The sequence below is a fragment of the Phyllostomus discolor genome, chromosome 8 (genome assembly GCF_004126475.2).
Source record: "Phyllostomus discolor isolate MPI-MPIP mPhyDis1 chromosome 8, mPhyDis1.pri.v3, whole genome shotgun sequence".
NCBI classification, from domain to species: Eukaryota; Metazoa; Chordata; class Mammalia; order Chiroptera; family Phyllostomidae; genus Phyllostomus; species Phyllostomus discolor.
Window position 1 is genome coordinate 109,174,306 of NC_040910.2, and position 25,745 is coordinate 109,200,050.

The following is a 25,745-nucleotide window of genomic DNA, read 5'->3' on the forward strand; positions in this document are numbered from 1 at the left end:
CTGAGAATGCCCACAGCGACGACAGGGACTGCTATGAGGGGGAAAACTCATTCAAAGGAGAAAGGATTGCCCAGGAGTATTCTTTGGATTTTCAGGGACCCCTTTCTGACTCGCAGCTGGTTTATGGGCCGGTGGTGGTGTTGACCCATGTTGCCCAGAGCAGCTCCATCTCTCAGAACCTTGGGGCCCCGTCTGCAAAACGGTGCTGCTCAAACTGAGCTGCGTTACGTGCATGTGAATCCCATGGAGATCCTGCTAAAATGTTGATTCCCAAGGTCTGGGGTGGAGCCTGATATTCTGCCTTTTCCAGTAGCTCCCGGCGGCGCTAAAGCTGCTGGTCCACAGGCCACATTTTGAGTCCCGAGGCTCTAGCAGATGCCAAGGAAGTACAGGCATTTCAAACGCATTGACTATTGACCCCTGCTGAGTCCTGGTGTCAATTAGCCAAAGCCAACACGGTATGAGCACCTCGCAGGATCAACACGTTCAATCCCAGCTGAGTGTCCGGGATTTCAGGCAGAGCAGGCCTTGGATTCCACCCTCCTTCGTGGAACATTGTTAAAGCATTGCCACAGCTGCTCCGCAGGCTCTGCCAGTAAACAGTGATGAGGTGCTGAAACTTCCCCCTACAGGCTGTCTCCTCCGGGACAAGACATCCCCTCTGGGCCATGTTGGGGTCTAACCCCTGTTATGGGGTGGGTCTGGGCTAGAGTCGTGAGGAACATCGGCATCAGCTGGCGAGGCACCTGGCCCAAGTGCAACGGAAATTCAGCCGCCAAAGAGCTTTTTTGCCTGGGAAAGTGGCTTCCCTTAGGCATGGCATACCTCCCTCCCTAGAGGTGTTTGGGGGTCCAGAGTTCTCAGCACCCACCCAAACGTCCTTATTTTGTGTCTCAGGGTGTCTGTCATTGCTTCCACACCAACTCCCTTCTCTTAGTGCAGATCTGCTGTGGTTGGAGAGTCCTGAACTCAGCAACCCTCACAACCGTGGTGCTCGACCACGGTTGCCCTGCGGCTGCCAGGCTAGAGGGACCCTTCCCGACCTGCCAAGGGGGTTTTCCATGGGTCCTCCCAGCTGCATAGTTTTGCCCACAATCTCTTTTATTCCCCCCCCCCCACTGTTTATACTTCCCAGAGCAACCAGAAAGGGAGTTTACTCCACAAATCTTTATAATAACTATTGCTGGCACAGAAACTAAATGCCACAAATGGTTTCCCAGTGCCTTGCCCTCCCCCTTCACTTCAGCCTGTGCTACTTTCTGATAAACAGCTGCCACCAGGCGTGTGCATGGGTGTGTAACCACTATCAGGGAGCCTGGAACTATACCCACCAACGCCACGGTGGTTTTTGCTGCTGCGGAAAGGGGGAGAGAAATTAGGAAAGAGAAGAAAAGTGAATTCGAATTTCCCTAATCTATTTCGGTTCTTTTATTTTTTATTTTTTTAAAGATTTTATTTATTTATTTTTAGAGAGGGAAGGGAGGGAGAAAGAGAGAGAGAGAGAGAAACATGAATGTGCGGTTGCTGGGGGCCATGGCCTGCAACCCAGGCATGTGCCCTGACTGGGAATCGAACCTGTGATGCTTTGGTTCACAGCCCACACTCAATCCACTGAGCTATGCCAGCCAGGGCGGTCCTTTTATTTTTTTAAGAAAGAGTTTGAAGCAAATGTGAAAACATGATAGCACTTATAAATCCTAGATAGCAAAGATTTAGTATACATAAGCTTTTTACTTTTTGTATTGTTTAAATCACACCCCTCCTCCCTCCCTCACCATGCATCGCTATTCGTTACAATAACGAGGGGCTTATCCCAGGGTTCAGGTGCGCAGAAAACTCAGAACGTAATTCATAAAACCATTGCGCCAACAGGTAAAAACACATGCACGGCCAACTCCCATCAGTAAATACCCCAAATTATTCCACCGCACTAAATCCCAAAGCCATAAAAAGCAAAGGCTGTCTTTTTCTCACCTGCGTTCCCTGGCATTCAGGCGCCCTTCTGTAGAGGCAAAAACGATCACCCGTTTTTTCGTACGCTTGCCCAGGTATTTAAAACACACATCTCTGAGCCCTGGCTGGCGTAGCTCAATGGATTGAGCGCGGGCTGCGAGCCAAAGTGTTGCAGGTTCGATTCCTAGCCAGGGTACATGCCTGGGTTGCAGGCCACGGCCCCCAGCAACTGCACATTGATGTTTCTCTCTCTATCTCCCTTCCTTCCCTCTCTAAAAATAAATAAATAAAATCTTAAAAAATAAAATAAAACACACACCTCTGTATCAATTCTGTAAGTCAAAGAACCACTTTAAGAACACCGCTCCATTCACCATGCCATACGTCTCAAAGATGCTGGCACATCAGTACTTCACAGTGTCGCAGCGTGTTGGTTTGAGTCAATCAATTCAACCCATTGAGGGGGACACTGACTGCTTCACAGTCTATGCTATTAACAATAAGGGGAAGTTCAAGGAACTGTGCAGACGTCGCTGCACGTGTTTGAGCACGTGGAGAGCGAATTCCTAAAAGAAGACTTGCTAGCTAAAGGAATACGGGCATTTAAAATTTTGGTGGCTACCGCCCGATTGTTCTTGCTAGAAGTTGTCCTACTTTATAGCAGTGTATACAAGTGCTTTTCCCCTGCCGAACAGTAAAATCACTCGGTTGCAACTTAGTGATTTTGCCAACCTAATAAATGAGAAAGAGTGATATGTTGTTGTAATTTTTAAAAAAAAGATTTTATTTTTAGAGAGAAGGGAGAGGAGGGAGAGAAACACATCGATGTGTGAGACACATATGAGATACATCGATTGGTTACCTTTTGCACGCCTTCAACCGGGGACCTGGCCCACATCCCAGGCATGTGCCCTGACTGGGAACTGAACCAGCAACCTTTTGGTTTGCAGGCCGGCACTCAATCCACTGAGCCACACCAGCCAGGGCTGTTGTTGTCATTTTTAATTGACACTGCTATGTCATGGTTAAAGAACAATTTTAAATTCCTTTTCTGGGTTCTCCTGCCTGTTTACATCCTTTGTCCATTTTTCTTTTGGAATCTTAACATTTTTCTCTTTGAGTTGTAGAAAGTGCTTTAAACATAAGGAGTACATGATTTGTCTATGATTTTTGTTGCAAATATCTTTCCAATGTTCTGTTTGTTTCTTGACCTGTTTTCATACTGGTTTTGCTGCAAAGATAACTTTGTTTAAAGCAGTCAATATTTTCTTTCATGGCTTCTGATTGGGGGCCATACTTAGGCCTTCCTTATACTGAGATTATAAAAATGCCCTATTTTTGTTCCGTGTACTTCCATAATTCCGTATTTTTACATTTAAGTGTTGAATCCACCTGGAATTTATTTTGGTGTCAGGTGTGATTTATGGCTCCAGCCTAATTTTTTGCAGCTGGGTACCCACGTCATTTAGCAAATAATCCACGTTTCCCCAATGAATGTGAATGCACCTTTCACATATGCTTCCTTCCCACACATAGTGGAATTTATTTTTGAACATCCTCGTCTGCTCAATTCCCACCACACAACATAACTGCATTGTTTTAATTATCGTAGCTTCATGTTTTAAGATGTGGTAATGCTGATTAGTCTCGGGTTTTTCCATCCTTAGATTTTTTTCCTGGATATTTTTGCTTTAGATTTTTCAATGAACTTTAAAATCATTTGGATGCCTTGGGGAAAGATCTGTTGTGTTTTTATGGGAGGCCATTGAATTTAAAGATTAACTTAGTGGAAATGGATATATTTATGATTCTGAGTCTTCTCATCCAAAAACACATGGAGCTTTGATCTGTTCCAGCTCCCTTCTGTGTTCTTCCGTTTCACTGTGTAGTTTTGTTCATAAAGAGCTTGTGCCTTTCCTGTTACAGTTATTCTTAATCATCTTGTCTTTTTTGTTGGAATTACTATTGGACTTTTTCTTTCATTATATCCTCTAACTAAATGTAGTTTGCATATGGGAAGGCAATGGGACTCTTTGGCAATTAGCAAATAATACCTATAGGTTCACCTTATATTCTACTGGTTTATTTGTTCGACCTTCTTTCTTGAAACCACTACTTTCTTCTCAGTTCATTTTTTTCTTACAGAAGTACATTATTCAGTAATACTTTCAGGGATAGGCTGCGAATGATTAAAAGAAAATCCCAAGTTGTTGCAAGTCTGAAAATTTATTTATTTTGCCCTCAGCTTTGAATGATAGTTTGACTGGGGGGAGAAGACGAGGTTCCAAGTCTCCAAACCCAAAGGGGAGAAACTATTGATCCACAGATATGCACGAAGCTCTCAAAAACCTCAACCACAAGAATTTTTCTCAATTGCCAAAGACCACCATAATTATTTTTCTTACATCAATCATAAAGAGAAAATCTTAAAAGCTCTCAGAGAAAGATGACGTTATGTGCAGAGGAACAAAAGATGAGGAGGACAGCAGATTTATCTTTGGAAATGATACAAGATAGAAGACATTGGAGCAACATATTTAACTTACTGAAAAATAAAACTGTCAACCTAGACCTACACCCAGCAAAGGTCTTTCAAAAACAAAGGTGAAGTAAAGATTTTTATACATACAAAATCTAAATGAATTCATCATCAGCAGACCCGCAGTATTAGAAATGTTAAAGAAACTTCTTTAAGCAGAAGGAAAATCATGCAAGATGGAAATCTAGATTTATACAAAGGAATGAAACCACCAGAAACGGTATTGCATTGATCAGAATAAAAAACTTGTTTCATAGTATTTAAATATCTTTAAAGGATAAGTGGCTGCTTAAAGTAAAACTAATATCAACATATGGGTTTTATAACACATATAGAAGTAAAATATATCTCAACAACATCACAAAGGCTTGGAAAGAAAAAAATGGAAGCATACCATCGTAAAGTTCTTATACAATATATAAAGTGGTGTAACATCTATTGAAGGTAGGCTATGATAAGATGAAAGGTATATACCATGGACCTTATGGCTACAGCTAAAATAACAAACAAAAAAGTTATAACTAATAAGCCAATAAAGAAACAAAATGCAATTGTTTAAAAATGCACAGTTAAGTCAAAGGACACACACACAAAAAAAGAGAAACAAAGGAACAAAGAAGAAATGGAAAAATAGAAAAAATAACAGGGTAAGTGAAATCCCAAACACAGCAAAAATCACATGAAAAATAAATGGTCTAGAAAGTGGGTGAAAGATGCAGGGACCCTTCCATACTACTCAGCACAGCTTTTGCCACTTCCTACGAGTCTCTAAATATTTCAAAATAAAGTGTTAAAAAGATCAGATCGTTTAAGCACCTCAACTACAAGGTAAAGATGGTCAGATTGGATTGAAAAGCAAGTGAGTGAAAACAAAAATACAGTATACCCATTGTCTTCCTGTATTGCGTATTGTTCCAGAGAAGTCCGTGGCCACCATGATCATGCACTGATTCAATGATCATTCACAATGATTATTTGTAAGCCACACTTACAAATAATATTTTCCTGCTTGGATTGTTAAGAATTTGTCTCAATCTGAGGATTGTTTTAGACATATTTCCCATGTCACATTTTAGGATATTTTACTATTCTATTTATTGAGTTTTCTACTTCATACCCACTCTTGGTAAGTCCCTGTATTCCTGACATATTTTCTTTATACTACCTTAATATTTGTCTTGTCTTTCTCTATTTCTGTGATTATCTCAAGGCTTCCTGTAAGCCAAGAATTGTTCTCGATGTCTTGTTGCTTCTTCTTTTTCTTCTGTAATGCTTCACAGTCTGTTTCCTCAGCAACACCCCTCATCCCCTCTTTTGGCCACTTTGTCATTTTGTCTTTCAACTCCTGTTTTATGGAATGGTAGGTTTCTCGAGTTCCTCTGTAGCCTGAGGCACATGGCAGGGAGTCTACTTTCGTCCCTCGAGTTATACTTCCTTTCAGGACAGGGTCTTCCTCTGGCTCATCCCATGTTCTCTCGGTCCATTTCCTCCCTATAGTCTTTCTGCCTGCTTCTCCTGCCATTAATCTTTGTGATGTTTAACAAGAGTAGCTCAGTATAGTTTTCCCATGTATTTTAAGAAGGCATAAAAAGACTCTCTTTGACAACATTCTTTCTAAAGTAGAACCTCTCCAGGGCATATACTAGGAGGCCTGGACAGTGCCTCCCATCGGCAGCCTGCTCTGATGTGGGGTCATGTGAGGCCTCACTGTTGACCTGGTGTGTGCGCTTGATCATTGCCTATGAATCCCTATGAACTCCACTGGACTAGGAGCTGTATCTCATCCCCATGGGCTCTGACTTCTTCACTGAATTCACAGGAAACCCTAAACATTACTTCCTGTCTCTCCAGAGTCCTCAGGAACAACGGGGAGTGTCTATGCCTGAAGGTCTCTTGGCGATTTCCCGAGCTGCCTTTCGGTGTCCCAGATGGCACTCTTGAAACAGATCATATTAGCAAGCATTCTGGTTTTCTTTCTTCTCATGAACCCTGTGTACTCCAGTACTACTGGGGGCATGTGAGAGAGTAGCCATGCCTTTATAGAAATCTTTTTAATTCTGTTTTTTATGTCCATACACACTTATTGGATGTTTATGGCATGAGGTTGAGTTCTGTCCTTTGCTTCTCTCTTGCTGCTAAAGTTTTAGCTGTAGTTTTACTAATTTTGTTTATTCTTTTGGGGATGGGTAATGGGAGAATCTATAAACTGAACTCATCCAGCTTTTGATTGAGAATTGCCAATTTTTATATTGATCATTTTATTTAAAAAATATTTCTTTATACTATCCTAAGTGATTTGCCATTTTTTCCCAAGTTAACTGCGATACATTTCACACAAAAATTAATTCCATGCTTTGCCATAGACATGTCTCAAGTTTTTTGAGTTCTTCATATTTTACCCTGCTCCCAGAAATAACCAATGCTTGCTTCAAGTTCACACTTTTTACAGTGGGATTTCAGTATCTTAATGTGGGAGAAATAGTGGGGTCTTTATTTCATTGAGAATTAACTCTGAAATTTTTAGTGTAAGTTTCTCAGGAAACGAAGATTTGTTTGACTTCAAATATCGTGAGGATTCCTGAGAGACCTGTGGCACACGAGGAATTTGACCTTGGAGAGGTTAGCCGAACTCCTGAAGACTCAGCAGAACACGGATCCTAGATTTACTTGATCGTCTCGTTGGTTATTAAATGAAAAACGAAGTGTGACCTTTGCGTTCAGTACATCCCCCCTCTTGGGTACCCTTTCATTTTGAAACGAATTTAAAAAAAACACAAGACGTCTGCCTGGGCAACTGAGGCAATCTTCCCGGTGAGGAGTAACCTAAGATTCTCCCCGGGGGGAACACCACAGAAGCAGAGCGAAAGAGCTGGAGTTCAAATAACTGAAAAGCGTACATACATTTTTTTTAAAACGGTGATCAGAAATACGAACAGCATTCAAAGGAAACTGATAAAGCGTCGTGATGCGGTAGTACAAAAAGGTATGACGTGTGCCTTCTGGTTGTACATTTGGAAACACGCCACAACCGTTCCTTGGCAACGGAAGCCCAGGCACGGCGCCCCTGTCCGTCCTCCACGCTCTCCCGGCGCGTCATGCGCGAGCATCCCTACGCCGGGGCTGTGTTAAAAGCAACGAAAAGATACGAGTCTGCCTGGCACTTACTGCTGAAAGGTCCTCTCGTGACTTCTCCCCTCACTTCTCTGACCACGCTAAATAACCAGTCCTTCCTCCTAGCTACCCTCCTGCCTTCACACACACACACACACACACACACACACACACACACACACACACACCCTGCATCTCAGGCCCCTCCAATGCCTACTCTGGTGTCCCTATTATTCCCGGACATTTCTTGTACTTGTATTGGCTTGCTCTCTGTGCTTTGCCTTTGCCAAAAAGAAGGACTCTTCATCTGCCTGGTTTGCTAACCCATCCCCAACCCCCAGCACCGGGAAGAGTGTATGGTTCACAGTGAGTGAGTCATTACCTATTTGATGATTAAACGTTTAGATCAAAGTTTCACAGAACCAGAAGGGTTTCTTAGAGGAGGATCCTCCTGTCAGTTGGAAATCTTCAGAATATACAGGTGTTTCCTGGCCCTGGAAGCCAGACAGAGCAGAAAGTTGTGAAAAACGGCTGGCTCTGCTGCCTGTGGGTCGATCCCAAACACGATGTTTCTTTCCAGGCCTGAAAATCGACGGACACTGTCCAACACCATGTGATTGCCCGTGACATCTGACGCATTTCTGAGCCGTATTAAATTAGATTCCTCATTGGACTCAGAACTTTTTCTCTTCCTCATTGCTCTTTGAAGTAGAGACCTATATATTTCTGCCTCATTTGCTGTGCTGCACAGCACAGCAATATCCTTGCAGGAATAACCTTCCCTCAAGAGAAGCTGGCATTTCTCTGCGATACAAGCGACTATCTCCTCCAAGCTGGAGTACTCCATTGTCTCCAAGTGGCCTGGGACACCCTGAGCCCATTCAGCTTCAGGCAGCATCTGCAGGGACCCAGTGGGGATGTTAGGTGGTGGATTTTCTCTGACCTCGTGCATTATTTCCTGTAGGTAGTTGGCTATCGGATCTGCATTGCGCACCACTCTAGTGAGCGCTTCTCTTGGATACTGGTTTCTGAGATAGGGGAGGCCACTGTGCTCCAGGTGGCTAGTCTGAAAGTAGTCCAGAAAGATCCAGAGAATTCCGGGGCACTCCTTTTCTTTCCGAATGATGGCTTTTGCCTTCTTATACCAGCTCCCATTTTCAAGGCGGAAATTCTGAGCTTCATCGATGATGATGTGTTTAATCTTTTCAACGTCTGCGCTGTTTCTCATGAAGGCTTTTCGAGTCATTGCCCGGCAGATGTTTCTGTGGCTGAAAATGTAAGAAACACGGTTACGTTTCCCCAGTAAAACAAAGGGAGTCCACGCTAGTCTGAATTTCCTTTGGGCGTAATAAATATAATATGACCCTTAACGTAAACTTAAAGCCACCGCAGTCAAACTTACGTTAAGAAAAGGAAAGCGAACATAGTCATACCTCACGTACTCCTGCAGGGGCTTGTTCTCACAGATGTAAAGAATTTCACTCGGTTGACAGTGAAACACATTACTGATCTTTTCCATGATCTTCAGAGCCAGGATGGTCTTCCCTGACCCAGGCAAGCCGTGCACAAACAGCTCTCGGGTCTTGCGAAGGTTCTTTGAAAGCAACTCGTACTGTTTATCTGTGAGCAGGTTCAAAACCTCAGAGCCCAGCTCTTCACTTAAGAGAGATCTGAACCCACGCACAACTATCACCAGAGACTGTAACAGAGCTTCCATCTGCCGCATGGTCATCAGTCTATAGGACTCAGGGTATCTCTGTGGCTCAGAATAACAAAGGCCCGTGGGCGCAGCATCAGAACTCAGCAGGAAGGCAAAGGGAATGATGCACAATTTCTCAGTGTAGCCGCCTGTGTTCACCAGCTTCAGCTTTAAGGCGTGAGCGACTCTTACACAATAGTCCTTCCAGCGCGGGCTGTGCTCTCTGAAGACGGTGATGAGGACTGGCTTTGTGTACTGGGAAAGTAGGAGCGCATCGCAGATGACACCCTGCTCCTCCGGCAGCCCCACATCCACGGCCCAGCTTCGAGAGAAAACCAATATTCCTTGGGTGATATTACGCAGTTGCTTATGTATTAAATTTCTGAGTCCTTTATGTTGCGAGAACAGTTCTTTGTAGAGGCTCTCCGGTCTGTACAAAATACCGTCGGAGGGAACTAGGCGGGGGAAGAATGGGACTCGATCAGATAACTCGCCAACACGCTAGCAGCCATCATTATACGTAACAGATTCAATCCACCTTTGCATCTCCCGTGTGCTAGTACCAGGTTGTGCATCAGGAACAACAAGATAAAGCGATTCCGGGCCAATGGAGAGAATACGCGACAGCCACCAACAGAGACAGACGGTCATTGCCACACAACGCGGTGAATTAATGGGAAAGAAGCGCACGAAGCGTTACCCGCACTCCAAGGAGAGGCGCCACTTAGGAGAGGGCATGAAGGTCTTTGTGGAGAAGGAAACACCTGAGCCGCTTCTTCGGGAGTTAGATTGGGAGTTAGCCAGGACAGGGGTGGGAGGTAGAGGGACCGGCAAACTGGCACAGGAAGAAGGCACGGGGGCGAGAAACAGCAAGGTGCATTCAGGCAGCTGCGGGCAGCCTGGGTGGCTGACGTCTAAAGCGAGAGGCAAAAAAGTGGAGATGGGGAGGCAGGCGCTGCCGCGCGCGTGTTCACGCCGGGCGGTGCTGACCGCGGTTAGCAACGCTGCACCGGATGGGAGGTGCCTGCGAGCCGCTGAGAGAGACCTCGGTTGTTCTCAGCGCACGCTCGCACAAAGGGATGGGTAGGTTACCTGGTCTCACCGCGGTAACCATGTCACAGTATATACGTGTATGAAATCACCACATGATACGCTGTCCCCAGGGTGGTGTGTCCGCCATAGCTCCTTAAAGCTGGGGGGATCCCTGGCAGAGGTGACATGCCTGGGACCTCGCCCACACGAGGGTGGGTGCAGCCTGCCGTTCACACGGTGCTCTGTGAAAGGCAGGCTGCAGGGACGAGGAACAGATCGTGGCTCCTAGGGGTCAGGGGTGGGAGGAGCCTTTGGCTCCGAAGGGGCAGCAGGACAGAGCCGTTTTGGGGGATGGGATTGTTGTGTCTCTTGACTGTCATGGCGGCAGGCAAATCTACACTTTTTTTTTTAAGATTTAATTTATTTATTTTTAGAGAGGGAAGGGAGGGGGGAAAGAGAGAGAGAAACATCAATGTGCGGTTGCTGGGGGTCATGGCGTGCAACCCAGGCATGTACCCTGGCTGGGAATCGAACCTGGGACACTTTGGTTCACAGCCCGTGCTCAATCCACTGAGCTACGCCAGCCAGGGCAAATCTACACGTTTGAAAACCCTTTCATCTGCGTAGAAATAAAAGCCCATTTTACACTTGTAATTTTTCAAAATTAATTCTTAAAAGCGCTTTTTAAAAACCAGTTTGGCTTTTCATACACACGTGCGTGTGCGTGCACACACACACACACACACACACACAAAGTTCACCTTTTGGGGTCACAAGCCCAAATTTGGAATCTCACTGAAACTAGGAGCCCTCTCCTTAGGAAAAAAATACAATACACACAAAATGTGAATTTTTAATTCCACACAGAGCGAAGAGACAGGAATGAATCCAGATCTCTGTGCTGGGCTGGATGGAGGATGGGCTCTTCAACTGGTAAAGATAACGTGAAAAGGAGACTTAACGTGAAAAGAATACTTAGCCAGACTACAAAGAAGAAATAGAAGATTGTGGGAGCGAGAGACAGATTTTGGAAAGGCTCAGCCTGGGACTCCTGTGGTGCACCGAGCTGTCCAGCAAGCAGCTGGACACACCAGTAAAGTCTGCCTGGGTTCAGAGAAGTACTATTTTCTAGAGAAGGGGGCTGAGGTGAGGGTGCCTCCTATTACTGTTTCCATTTAACATCATTCTAGGACTATGGGCCCGTAAACTGAAACTGTAAAGGAAATAATGTATATAAATATAGGAAAAGTTAGTTTGAAATTACCTTTGCTTTTGCATTAATAAAAGCATTAAGGAGAATGTTCGGAAATGGCATAACTTAAAACTCTGAGCTTTCCTACCTGCCAGCAATTCACAATAAAAAATGATCATATAAAGATCTCATTAAGCCCTGGCTGGTGTAGCTCAGTGCATTGAGCACGGGCTGTGAACCAAAGTGTCGCAGGTTCGATTCCCAGTCAGGGCACATGCCTGGGTTGCAGGCCACGGCCCCCAGCAACCGCACATTGATGGTTCTCTCTCTCTCTCTTTCTCCCTACCTTCCCTCTCTAAAAATAAATAAATAAAATCTTGAAAACAATTTATGTAAGTTCTTTATATCTTCTTGATACCAAACCTTCATTAGCTACATGGATTGTAAATATCTTTCAAGGATGTAGTTAAATCTTATCCCCTTTTGAGGAGCAGCAGTTCTTCATTTTAATATAGTGAAACCTCTCGGTTTTTAAGTTTAATTCATTTGTGTCTGGTTTAGGAAGTCCTTTCGGACCTCAACGACACACAATTATTTGTGCACATTTTCCAATAAAAATCGAAAAGGTTCTTTTCTGATATTGATGTCCGAAAACCTTCTGGGATTGATTTTTTTTTTTTCTACAGCATGAAACGGGAGTCCGCTTCTACTTTTTTCCCCACATGGATGAGCAGCCCACCTGTTTGCAAAGCAACCACCGAGGATGAATTACCTGGGAAATAACACCTCTGCTGTTCTTTCAAGCATTCCAAATTCTTATGGGTGCACACGGCTCTGCTGCGGGGTGTCGTGGACGACAGACTCAGCTCCAGTAACATCTCAGAAAATCTGGAAAGATCTTAGGACACAGGAATGAAGGGTTCAATACGCAAAAAGCTGACCCACCGCCCCCCCCCCACACACACCTGATAGCTGCGCCGTGTTGCAGCCTCGCACTTAGTCTTAGAACTCAAGTATTGGCCCGCAGAGATTTTTGATTGACAGCCCAAGTCCACTCACAAAAGCCTGCTGATGTCTCAGGGAGTGAAACTGGTGTGGAGCAAGTTTTTAGCCTTTACGTTTTTAAGTTTATCCCATGGAAACAAACTATTTTTACATTTGTTGAATGCTCATATTGAAAAAATAGATTTAGAAGCTGTGCTCCTGAGCGGGTTCTGAAATGAACTTTGTTTATCTAGACTTCTGAAGAAGGGACCATTGGTTTTCTTTTGTCTAATTGCTCTCAGGCTTTCCTTTTCCAAAGTGGACGCATGTCAATGACTTGATTCTTCGGCTTATCAGTCATGGTGAGTATCAGAGGTTGGCTCTCGGAAGGAAGAGTGGGAAAGGAGAGAGACAGGCATGGCTTGGGCATCTTTTAACTCAAAAATGAAAATGGGCTAATAAGAAAGGGAGAATATTGCCCCAGCTGGTGTGGCTCAGTGGATTGAGTACCTGCCTATGAACCAAAGGATCACCAGTTCGATTCCCAGTCAGGGCACATGCCTGGGTTGTGGGCCAGGTCCCCAGCAGGGGGCATGAGAGAGGCAACCACACATTGATGTTTCACTCCCTCTCTTTCTCCTTCCTTTCCCCTCTCCCTAAAAATAAATAAATACAATCTTTAAAAAAAAAAAAAAGAAAGGGAGACTATTTAATCCAGGAAACCATACAAAATGGGAAGTCAGGGGGACGTGAAAAAGAATTTTCTAAATAATTAAATGTTGCACTTATAATCAAAAAAAGAAAGAAGAAACTTGAATATGAACCCAAGAAAGGATGTGAAGATAGGAATGATTAAGTCTATTGTACAGCCCACCGTACCACCCTCTAGTGGGCCGGTGGGCCTCGGGCATCTGCTGCACTCAGGGTATTTAAGGTGGGCAGAGGGACAGAAGGGCCGTACCCAGCAGCTGCATCTATGGGGATTCATGAATCAGACGGCTGCAACTCAGAGAGTGCCTCTCTTTCCCAGGATTCGGAAACAACACCTCCCTCTCCTCCCTCCTCCCCGCCACCCCCAGCAACACTACAGTGCTGGTGGGTTCTGCTCCCTGACCTGGGTCTTCCTCTGTCATCCAAGCAACCCATTCCTTGATGGTCAGCTGGGTCACACAGTTGTCCTTCACCTGCCAGGAACTAGGCTGTTTGGCAAACACTGCACAGCAGAACGGTTCCACCTTGACCGCGCAGACGTGTCCATGGAGGGCCCCCCGATCGCGGACTTCAAGGAATTTGATTTTAAATTTTATCTCATGCTTCTTGCTACAGAAGTGATGGACAGGTAACTTCCTAATACAGCTACTAATGCAGTCCTTCAGGGTCGAAAGATCTACTCTTCCACATCCAATGACTTGAAGGGTATCCTCATGCACCCCCCAAAATATGTACCCTCCTTCAGCGTTGGCAAATGCAGACACACAACTGCGGAGGCTGTCCCTGAAGCACTCTGACACTTCCGCTGGGAACATTTTAAATTCGACATGGGTGGACTTGGTAAAGTTGAGGTTTTCCAGGTACCGAAGGTGAGGCCTGTCAAATAAGGCCGCGGCGGAGGCCTTTATGTTACTTTCGTTTTGCACGCCGCCCTGAACATTCCGTGCACTTGACAGGCGGGGCCCGTGAAAATTCGGAGGAGCCTGAATCTTGCCCTTGAGGAACTCCACTGCCTCCTGAGAGGTCATGACATCGGTCGACGTCTTATGTCGGTGGTACAAATTGGAGCACAGAGTAGCAAGCCGTATGCGGGAGGCCTTGGCGTTCCAGGACTTCACAAAAATAAGAAAGAGGTCTCTGTCTTGCATCTCATCTAAGTAACCTTTGAAAATCGGATGCTCATTCAGTCCTACTCCGTGAATGGCGTAATTGTAGCCTTCGCTGGCCTCGATCTTGACCACTCCCCCGCCGGAGTTCAGCAGAGCGCAGATTGCTTGCGAGACGGCCTCGTCCTGCGCCTTCTGCAGGTGAGGGTCCATCTCCTCCCTCTCCCTCCTGCCGAGGACAACTGCTCCCACGTTGATGACATACTCAGCGAAGTTTGGGTCCAAGTCAACCTTGAGACTCATCTTCTCAGCACTCTTCCTAGTCTTACCCTGAAATATCCTCCTGAAAAAAAAACACAGGAAGATAGAACCATTAGAACAGGACAAGCATAGGGGAGGCAGGAAATGGAGAGGCCCAGGTCCCCCTTCTGAGTCAAGTGGGTCGCGTCATGTATTGCCACGGCACTCGAGACCAGATTCAGTCCCGAAGGAAGGGCACACCACGGGCTGAGGAGCCGCGCCCGCCAGGAGCCCACTGCCACCACAGAGGTGACCAGGAGGCTATTTTCATGCTGATTTTAGTCACTGTTTCTGCCAGGTTCTCTCAATGACAAGCTCTCTGAAGATCCCTGCGGAGAACAGGAAGTATTACATCTTCCCACCACTCCGCCAGACTGAACGGGGAGGTGATGGCACACACCCCCCGCAGCTGCCAATCTTTGGCCAGTTGGCGGCAGCCGAGCAAGAAGAAGGAGCCATTAAACGACTTCCCACAGAATCAAGAAACCCTCTAGCATGAGAGCCTTCACTGTGAACCAGGAAGATGTCACGCTATCTGGACAGTGTCCTAGCTCTGTCATGCTCCCCCCGACTCCACACACACATATGTCCTTCCTCAAATACCTGGGTGCACGGACCAAGCAATGGAGCCCAAGAGAGAAGCAAACACCCCCCTGGATGGGCATGAAGACAGAGCCCAGGGTGGCGGCTGTGGGGCGGGCCTAAAGGATCACCCGCCAACGCTGGAGCGAGATGGTGGCCGGCTCCAGGGAGCGGCACCTGGGACTGTCCACGGGATGGAATTTAATGAGTCGGCCAACTGAGGAGGTGGAGACTTTGAGAACACATCAGTGATAGGGATTTAGGAAAATATGCAAATGCAGACACAATACGTGACAGTAACTAAGATGAAAATTAAAAGTAGTATGGAAAATAAAAATATAATATGGCACAAGTATAAGTAAAATGACAGTCGTGATAATATAAACTCTGAATACCGCCCTGATCAGGAATGACGATAGAGTTGTGCTGTCAGGATGTGGGGGGAGAGAGCGCAGGGGAAGAAGTGTGTGACATCGATTCCTCTATCTCCAGAAACAGGCGATGTCTGAAACTGTGGGGGGAGGGTGCTGGGGAGAGCACAGGCACGGCTAGGAATACGCAGTCAAATGCCAGAAGGAAAAGCCAACAAGGCAAGAACGGGAAGAGCGGATGAGGGTATGGGCCGTGGGATTTCTTCTTGTCTGTTACAGAACCATGACTTTCAAAAACTGGATCCATGAGACTCCTGCTTCCAGTCAGAGGAGAGTACCAGGGACTGGGTTACTCTCCTGCCTGAAACAGCTCAAACATTTTTGAAGAAATAATGGCCAGAAAATGCCCACAGTTGGTGTACATTATGCAAAATCAAGATGAAGATCCAAGATATTCAACAAGCACAAGAAACAGGAAGAATGCTACACCAAGCACATCACCATTAATTTGCTCAAAACTAGTGATCAAGAGAAAAATCTTAAAAGTAATCAGAGGAAAAAGGTATATAATATATAGAGGAACAAAAAGTGAGACTGGATTTTTTTTTTGTCAGAAACAAAGCAACGTCTTTAAATCACTGAAAGAAGAAAAACACAGTCAACCTGGAGCCTGACGCCCAGTGAGAACACCTTTCACAATTTGGTTAACTCGGCAACGAAGAGACAAGCGATCCCATTTTTAAAATGGACAAAGGACTTAAACAGACATTTCTCTGAAAAAGACGCATAAAGGGCCAATAAGCATGTGAAAAAACGCTCAACATCATTGGTGCTTAGGGGCATGTGAATCCAAAGTGCAGGGAGACACCCCTCTGCATGTACTTGGATAGCAACAATAACAGTAAAAGGGAAATAGTGAGTGTTGGTGGGATACAGAGAAATGGAGTCCCTATACATTGCTGAGGGGAATACGAAACGCTGCCGCCATTGTGGGAAACTGTTTGGAAGTTCTTCCAAAAGCTAAACATAGAATGACCCTATGACCCAGCAACGCCACTTGTAAGTATATACCAAACAGAACTGGAAAAAGCCAATGGAACGAATCGGTGAAATGCCAATGGCTCGTGAATGTTCGCAGCAGCCAGAAGGTGGAAACGGCTCAAATGTCTATCCGCAGACGCACAGGTAAACACATTTGTGCCGCATCCACCCAACAGAACATTATTCAGCCGTGGAAAGGAATAAAATACTGACACACGCTTCCACAGGGATGAACACTGTGGTAAGTGCAAGAGCCGGACACAGAAGTTCACTGTTACGCACTGGGTGCTTCTGTCCCCCGGGGCGTCCATGCTGAAACTCTCGTCTCCGTTGGGGTGGCATCAGGAGGTAGAGCTTTTAGGGAGTAATTAGGTCACAAGGGTGGAGCCCTTAGGATAGGACTAGTGCCCTTACAGAAAGAGACACCAAAATACATTAAAAGTCAATACATTAGACTTCGAGAAAGTCTTTTTACTGAAAGACACAGTTAAGGGAATGGAAATACAAGCTCTTGGCTAGAAGGAAAATTTGCAAATGACATATCTGATTAAGAAAAAACAACTGGTATCTAACTTCTTTTTCTTTCTATCTTCTAAACAGAATGCTTGAGAGGCAATAATAAGAAAACCAACAACCAACTGAAAAATGGATACGAGATTTGAACAGGTATTTCACCGAAGAAGGTATATAGACAGCAAATAGGTACATAAAGTGATGTTCATCATCATTAGTCGCTGGGGAAGTGCCAATTAAAACTGCGATGAGATGGCGCTGCACACCTGTCAGAACGAATGAAATGGCAAGCCCACCAGGTGCTGGTGAGGATGTGGAGGGAGGAGAACTCTCATACATTCTTAGCAGAAACATAAAGAGCAGCCATTTTGGGAAAGTGTTTTCTAGTTTCATACACTTCCCACATGACCCAGACATCCTACCTCTAAGAACTCATGAGAAATGAAAACATATGTTCATACAAAGACTTGTATGTGAACGTTCATACCACTTTCATTTGTAAAAGCCACAGACTGAAAACAAACTAAGCGCTCATCAACAGAAACACATTTTGGCTATCCACACAATGGAACAGTACTCAGCGATAAAAAAGGAAGAACTATTGGTACCCACAACATGAATGAATCTTAGAATAATTATTCTGAGTGAAAGAAGCCAGACAAGAAAGAGGACATACTACGCCCTGGCTGGTGTAGCTCAGTGAATTGAGTGCAGGCTGCGAACCAAAGCATCGCAGGTTCGATTCCCAGTCAGGGCACATGCCTGGGTTGCAGGCCAGATCCCCAGTGGGGGCCATGTGAGAGGCAACCACACATTGATGTTTCTCTCTCTCTTTCTCCCTCCCTTCCCCTCTCTAAAAACAAATAAATAAAATCTTTTTTAAAAATGATCTGTATTCTTTAAAAAAAAAAAAGAAAGAGTACATACAGCATGATTCTGATAGGGGGCTTAAGACTTAGAAAATTTTAGCTTAAGGTAAGTAGCCGTAAATCTAGCAAGTAATGTGGATGTTAAGCTCTTTGTTTCAGAAACTACAGAGAAGGCCCATCTGGCGCCTGAGAAAAAGCGGCTGGCCTCCTGGGGTGCTGGCTAGAGATGACTGCCTGGAAACATCCCTATCTGGAAGAGCAGGTGACTACTCCTCCCACTTGGAGACAGCTAACTGCCCAGGATAGAAGTGCTGCGGCTGCAAACTTCAAGGATTCTGACTCACTCCTTTTGTCTTCCCCTATGACCCCCTTATAAAAGATCTGGCCAGGAAAGAAAGGGGAAGATGGTTTGTTAGGGTATGAACCCGCCATCTTCTCGGATCACCAGCCATCTGAATAAAGTGCCCATAAAAGATTCAATCAATCGCTGTCATTGCTTATTGGATTTGGTAGTGACAGGCAGCCCAAACGCTGGTGTCTTTTCCGGTTACAATTCCATCTGTATAAAATGTTAGTAAATGAAAACTAGTCTATAGTGACTGAAAGCCAGTCCTGTGTTGTTTGGGGGTGGGAGTGGGGGGCGGAGGAGTGAGAGAGGGAGGGGTTACAAAAGGGCTCTTGGGAGTGACATATATGTTCACTATCTGGGTGGGAATGATGACTTCATATTTCAAAATGTATCAAATTGTACACTTTAAGTATGTGCAGTTTATTGCCTGTCAAAAATACCCCACAAGGCTATTAAGAACTACATAGATGAATAATTATTAAAAATAAGTAAAAGGAAGCCCTGGCTGGTGTAGCTCAGTGGATTGAGCGCGGGCTGCGAACCAAAGTGTTGCAGGTTCAATTCCCAGTCAGGGTACATGCCTGGGTTGCAGGCCTCAGCCCCCAGCAACCGCACATTGATATTTCTCTCTCTCTCTGTTTCTCCCTCCCTTCCCTCTCTAAAAATAAATAAATAAAATCTTTTTAAAAATAAGTAAAAGGTGCCCTGGCTGATGTGACTCAGTGAATGGAGCGCCAGTCTTCGAATCAAAGGGTTGCCAGTTAGATTCCCAATCAGGACACATGACCGGGCTGCAGGTCCCCAGTAGGGGGCGCACGAGAGGCAACCACACATTGATGTTTCCCTCCCTCTCTTCCTCCCTCCCTTCCCCTTTCTCTAAAAATAAGTTAATTAATTTAAAAAATAAGTAAAAGGCATTTCACTATAATACAATGAACTCAATCACCTGCCAGGAGTGTAAATTGATGCGCCTGCTATGACTGAGTTTTTTGCATAGAAAGTAAATTTATCATAGGGTTCGTCTTACGGAGGCTCTTGTGCGCCTCCCGGTTCATTGGGTAATAACCACGCCCCCCCCCGCCCCTTCCCTCGCGCGTCTCAAATGCACACTTCTCATTGTGAAAAGACAGCAAGCCACTGTAATGGCCAGTGAAAAATTACATCAGCAAAATCAGAGAACACGCTCTCTCTTCCTTACAGGTGCATAAAAGCAAAAAAAAAAAAAAAAAAGTATTCCATTTCATAAAGTTGCTCTAGCAAAAGAATCCTCCAAGTCACCTGGGTCTTCAGAAACTGCCTCCCTGGCCGGGGACGCGCCTGTTAGCCTGGACGAGCGAGCGCTGGGGGTGGTTGTTTACTTAACGTCCGGTTGCAACAATCGTCTTGAAATTGACACCTGTCAGTTTTCACAGCCAGGCCAGTCCTCCACTTGCAAGAAAGCACTAAAACTCGGGGTTGCTCACGTCCTCATTTAATCGGAAGAGTTGGGGTCTTGTGCCCTTCGAAAGAGCATTTCCGACCCAGGAGGCCCTTGCGGCGCCCCAACTTCGCCGTTCCTGCGGTCACAGGAACTCTCACGTCCTCCACCTTCGACAGAGTCAAACTGAGTCTAGTTTCTCTTTCCCCGCCAAGACAGGCTCCTCTCCCGTTTCCGGAGCGGCAAAACCAAGCAAATATTAGGTAGCGACCCCGCCCATTTCCTCCCGGAGAGTCCGCGCCGAGGCCGCCGTGCGTGTGGGTGAACCCGCAGGAGCCCCGCAAAAGCCCCGCAGGCCAGCGCCCCCTGCCCACCGCACTGGTCCACGAGGATCCTTTCTGGTTTCTAGAGAGCCACGTGCAGAGAAGTGGACCAAAGTCACGCCCCGCGGCCCGGCCTCTGCGGCCAGAGTCCACAAGAGCCCTCTCGACCCACTCGATGGGCGGGGAGGGTGCGGGTTCGGGGGCCTGTGCTGGCGGCCCGGCCGCACGCCCCCTCCCCCCTCCCCGGCTCCAGCGGGAGCTGTTCTGTGTGAGGATGGCGCGCGGAGCGCCCAGGCTTTCCACGGAGCACAGCCTCGCTCAATGACCTGGACCCCGACCCCGTCCGCCCCCCGGGGGAGCCTCGGTACCCGACGTAGCCGTTTCCTTTCAACTTCTTCCAGCTCCCGGACGGTGGGGAAATCTTACGGGCTCGGGTTGGGGAGATCTGGGCTGCGAGGCTGCGCGCCTCTCCTTCCTCCCCGGCTGCCCGGGCGCGGCAAACCTCCCCGCTCCGCGTCCTCCACTGCCCATCTGTGGGCAGCTGCTGCTGCTCCTGAGTGGACTCCACAGACCCAGGCTCCCGGGGCAGCGACCTGGCCCGCGGGCTGCGGCCGCTGCACCCCGCCTCCGTCCCTGCGGGGTCGGAGACGCGCGCGCGGACCCGGGGAGACGGAAAACCCAGCTTTTGGAGGACCCGGGTAAAGTGGCGCGGGGACTCATTACCGGTCAAGGCTTCTGCTCAGCGGCGCGCCTGCCTCCTGGAGAAAGCGGAGAAAGAGGATAGAGCGGAGAAAGCGACGGCGTCTCCCGAGTCCGGAGCAATGGCTTCGGCCCTGCAGGGTCGAGTCCTTTTATCAGCTGATCTGGGTGACAGCTCGCGAGGCGGGGCTCTGCGCCCGCGGGGGCTGGGGGACAAGGGGTGGGGGCGGAGACAGACGGATGGGTCGACAGTTTCGTTTCCCCTGCCCGGACGGCAGCCTCGGTTACAACCAGCCCGAGAGAGACTTAACTCTTTTTTTTTTTTCCTTTTGCGTTTCTTGATTTTTTGTGCTTTTTAAAATTTTTTCACTGTTGTCCAATTACAGTTGTTCCCATTTTCCCGCCCTCGCTCTCCCCTTCTCCGCCCACCACTCCTCCCAGATTCAATCCTCACCCCCCCACCCCCACCCCGTGGCCCTTGCCCTTGGGAATGTTCCTTCGTATAGCAGTTCCTTGACTTGCCCCTTCTCCCCCGTCCTTCCCCCGTTACCCCCCTGCCTGCTCCCCTCTGGTCACTGTCAGTTCGCTCTTTCTTTCCTCCACTCTGGTTCTGGTTCGCTCGCTCGTTCGTTGTAAGGAGTAGGGATAAACTTAGACCATGAGGAAATGGAACCTAGCTAGTTAGAGCCAGGAGATTACTAGGTTACTGAACAAACAACCTGCCTTCCCGCCTACTGTAAGAATGTTTGGTTTGAAATTCCCCCGCGCGGTCTCTGTAAGCAAATAGCTGACCACGGCGTCAGGTTTTTTTTTTTTTTTTTTTTATGGGATGCTTGGTTTTTCGCGCCAAAACCCCTATATAAGGACCTGGATGTGAATATTGGCGCGCCCCTCTCTTTTGCAGCTCTTTGTGGGCACTGTGCCACTTGACACTTTGAGAGTTCGCCCCTGCGCAGGTTAAACTTGGCCAATAAAGTAACATCTTTGATACCCTAAAGGCTCCGATATCTGTATGTGCGTCCGCTGGGTGCTACATTCGTGAAATGAGACAGCAGCAGCGAAACAAGTTGGAGCGTCTCCGAAAGCAGCGCGCGCGCGTGAGCCCCGTCCGGGAAAGGCTGGGTCGCGCGGGTTCAGGTGGGCTGGCCCGAGCAGAAACCGTCTGTGAGGCCCACGGCCAACTTGTGCAAGATCGAAGTTTGAGGTTAATTTTCGAGGGACCTGTTAAGTACCAGAAGGGGCCTACAGGAAGAAGAAAGCTCCCACCTCAGGCATTGAAAAGGAGAGTTGTCACCCGGGCCCCACGCGATGGAGGCGGCTTCCTTCTTTGTTCTTTCTTTGTTTTCTGATTAGTTTTCCTTCTGAGAGTACTCGCCCCCGACCCGGGAAGGGATTTCCTGGTGCAACCCCCCCTCCCCGCCCCCGCCCCCGCCCCGCGCGCCCTAGCCCTGGCCCGACCCCAGGCTCCCGCACGCGCGCGCGTCTCTCGCCCCATCGCCTCCAGCCCCTGGCTGGCGGCTGGAATTGCGGGCTCTGCCGCCCCATCTCTCGCTCGCTCGCTCGGGAGGAGCTGGGAGCAGAGGATGAGTCCTCCACTTTCGCCCATCCCCACCCCGAAACTGGATAAAATGGGCTCTGCCCCCTCTCTTTCGAGAGCGCTTTGATTTGTGGAAGCCGATGCCCGCTGCTAACCAACAGCTGCCGGGAGGGCCCCGCCCCCAGCTTGCTAGAACTTGGCAGGATCAGGGGACGGCGTTTTGGTGCGAGAAAAAGGAGAATGTCCCCTCGATTCACTGCCTCACACCCAGGTCTTGTCCAAGACCACAGTTTTCACTTTGTTCGCCCCAAGGTTATTACCAAGCGTCTTCTGAGCGCCACAGAAGGATCTGGCCCCGCGCCGGGTCCGCGCTGCTCCTGGGCGGTGGGGAGTCAGGAACCCGAGAGGCAGCCCCGAGGGGCGAAAGGGGCCAGGAGCCAGCGGCGTGGCGACCGACCCCAGCCGGCGCCCCCAGGGGCATTAAGTAGCATTTAGGGAGCCCTGGGGCATTCAGTCCATTGCTGGCTGCAACTGCTCCTCTGGTGGGGCGCCCTCCTTCTTCCTTCCTGGCCCTCAGGACAACCTGGGGAACAGTGTGTCTCCATCTCACTGCCTCCGGCCCCCGCACCCACGGCCGGAGCACCGCTACAGCCCACCCAGCAAACTGTCTCCCACCGTCTCCCCAAGAGCTGGAGTTCCCAGTGAACGGGCCACCCATGGAGCCCCGGACAGGTGGGGACCCAGCTGCTGCAATCTGGATGGGGGGGGGGGGGCGGCTCAAGGGTCTAGGTCACTTCTCAGGACAAGGTCGGGGATCAGGCCCCACTGGACGGACCCGTTGGGCCAATGGGAAAAAGGCTGGGAGAGGTCACTGTAAGACCACAGGGTCTCTGTGGTGAGTCTACCCTGCCGCCCAAATTCCTGCTCCTAAAGGACTGGTCCCTCCCACCAGGGGACTCTGCTGAGCTGGGGAGGTGGGGACAGACCAGGGTGCTGGCCAGTGACCAGAAAACCCAAGCCCGGGAACGTGTCCAAGAGACCGCCTGTGGTCATCTCCGGGGGCTGGGGTTATAGGGGATTTTAGGGGTCCAGTCTGTTTCAGTCCTGCAAATGTGACTCAGCTCTGTGTGGAAAACCTACAGAAGCAAAGTGGTGAGCAGGAGCCAGACCCTCAAACCGAGTTTTCCCGTGGGAATCAGGCCTAGAAAATGCATACTGGCTGTTAGGGCTTGCTCTTGCTAAAACTCCCTCACCTTGGTCTAAAACAACAAATGTGAATTGTCTATCTTCCAGGTAATTCCCAAAGCCTGTGTGAATTCTCCCAAGGGCAGAGCTAATCAGCTCGCCACCATTCCCCTCTGCACATTATTTTCATTTCCTTGATTGTACCTAAAATGTAAACAACACTAGTCTGTGTAATAGATAATAAATCCTTTTTTGATGTCAGACCTGAGAAAAACAATAAAAGCCTGTCTAGGCAAGGGTTGGGGCGCTCGCTCTCCCCTTGAGAGAGTGGCTGTGCCGTCCCCCTTTTTCTCCACAGGACAGCTGTCGCCTGTGCATTTATTCTCGTCTTCAGTCACAACAGGTGGACTCTGCTGGCCGGAGTGCACCACAGGGGATGACCCCTTAATTTTTAGAAGTATTCTCAGACAGCTAAGGGGTACGGAAAGTACAGAGACAATGGTCATTTGAAGTCCCCTGTATTCACCGGTTATTTGTGGTAGAGGGACGTGAAGGCAAAATGTGATTCATTCTTAGCATTTCCTCGACATTAAAAGTAAAACGCTCAGGTCTGGTCTGTCCGAGAGTAGGACATGCCAAGAGCCACCTCGGGTCACTCGGGTGTGCACGCGCACACACTCTCAGTCGATGCAGCTTTGTGCAGTTTTTCTCAACACGCTCAGCAGGGAGCAAGCGAACAGGAAGGGAGGTGGGTTAAAGGGACGTGTGGCCCCCAAGGTTCAAGCAGTCTCTCCGGAGGGAGAATCGCCGCCTAGGCCAGCCCCGTGTCAGTGACCCTGCCAGCACCTGGGGTGGAGGTCGCAGTAAGGTCGGGGTGCATGCCTCGGTCTGTATGTCTTGGCCCATAGAAAGCCTGATGGGCGTTCTCAGTGAGAGACAGGGGGAGACTGGGGCTGAGGCCCCCTGCTCCGTGACGGGGAGCCCGGTCTGGCTTTTACACCAACACTTTCGCGAGAACACTATGGGTTACGGCAGCTGGGGGTTTCCGCTTGGAGCGTTATCAGCGTCTCCACAGACTTTATTGTTTACAGTCCTCACTTCTCAGGCGAAAACATATCTTCCATTGTCTTCTTTTTTTACTTTTGTCGGTAACAACAAATTTTAAAAATAATTTTTTATCCTGGCTGGCGTAGCTCAGTGGATTGAGCACGGGTTGCGAACCAAAGCGTCGCAGGTTCGATTCCCAGCCAGGGTACATGCCTGGGTTGCAGGCCACGGCCCCCAGCAACCACACATTGATGTTTCTTTCTCTCTCTCTTTCTCTTTCTCCCTCCCTTCCCTCTCTAAAAATAAATAAATAAAATATTTGTAAAAAGATTGCAGACAGAATTAAAGTTGCTAATTAGCTGAGCTTAAAATAAGGAGGTGGTCCTGAATTATCTGAGTGGGCTTCACGTCATCGTGAGTGTCCTTTAAATGTGGAAGGAGACAGAAGAGCCAGTGAGTGTCGGAGAGACGCCGGGTGAGAAGGCTTGGCCAGCCATAGCTTGCTTGAAGGTGGAAGGGAGTGGGGAGCCAGGAGATGCCGGCAGCTGCGAGGAGCTGGGAAAGCCGGGAAGCTGGTTCTCCCCTAGAGCCTCCGGAGAGCAACGCGGTGCTGCCAGCGCCTTGGTTCCAGCGCGGGGAGACCCGTCTGGGACTTCCGGTTGGGACTTCCGGTTGCCAGACTGTGCAGTAATAAGTCTGCCTGGCGTTAGGCCACTGCGTCTGTGATCATTCGTTGTCTGAGCGACTCAGACCACAGTGTGGCAGTCGTCCGCCCACCAGCTCCCCCTCAGCAAAGAACCACAGAGCGGCCACAACACCTTGTGGGAGAATTAGAATATCTAAAAAGGGTTCATGGGGGCCCCTATGAACATGGCAGGGTGCGTGCTTGCCTCCTCCCGAGACCACATTCAAATTACAACTGAACTACGGAACGATCATCGTTGACAACGGCCTGACATCTAGCCAACAAAAGCCCGACCATTAAGCATGTGCCTAAGGGGCTATGTCAGGGTCACCCAGATAACTGTAGGGGGAAAAATGAATTCTGACCCCTACTGCACACCATACACAAACTCTGTTCCAGATGACTTATATAAGCAGGAAGACGGAAGACTTTTTCTTTTCTTTTTCTCTTTTTTTTTTGAATATACCTTTTTCAGTTTTACTTTTTTTATTGCATTTTTC

General features: G+C 48.0%; 1 protein-coding gene across 2 annotated transcripts; it reads right to left on the minus strand.

Annotated features, from left to right (window-relative positions):
- Positions 1 to 5,979: 5,979 nt before the first annotated feature.
- Positions 5,980 to 20,972, minus strand: LOC114503985 (schlafen family member 5). 2 transcript variants are annotated; one of them, XR_004904951.1, is made up of 6 exons: positions 20,816 to 20,972; positions 13,625 to 14,670; positions 12,299 to 12,424; positions 9,037 to 9,757; positions 7,772 to 8,871; positions 5,980 to 7,741 (listed from the first exon to the last, which is right to left on the minus strand). XR_004904951.1 is itself a non-coding variant. In XM_036034063.1 (5 exons), exons 2-5 carry the CDS (start codon positions 14,628 to 14,630, stop codon positions 8,058 to 8,060), a joined length of 2,667 nt encoding a protein of 888 aa, XP_035889956.1. In that variant the 5' UTR covers positions 14,631 to 14,670; positions 20,816 to 20,972; the 3' UTR covers positions 5,980 to 8,057. The 2 variants fall into 2 exon arrangements, 1 of the variants encoding a protein (XP_035889956.1); XM_036034063.1 differs by having other exon boundaries at positions 5,980 to 8,871.
- Between the last annotated feature and the right edge of the window lie 4,773 nt (positions 20,973 to 25,745).

Bases quoted from the DNA above. Each gene is read 5' to 3' on its own strand.
- LOC114503985 (XM_036034063.1), bottom strand. From the start codon at position 14,630: ATGAGTCTCAAGGTTGACTTGGACCCAAACTTCGCTGAGTATGTCATC. The intron at 9,758-12,298 runs GTAATTCATCCT...TCCCCCGCCTAG, and splicing joins GCAGAGGTGTTATTTCCCAG to TTCCCTCCGACGGTATTTTG. The intron at 8,872-9,036 runs GTATGACTATGT...TTACATTTTCAG, and splicing joins CCCCTGCAGGAGTACGTGAG to CCACAGAAACATCTGCCGGG.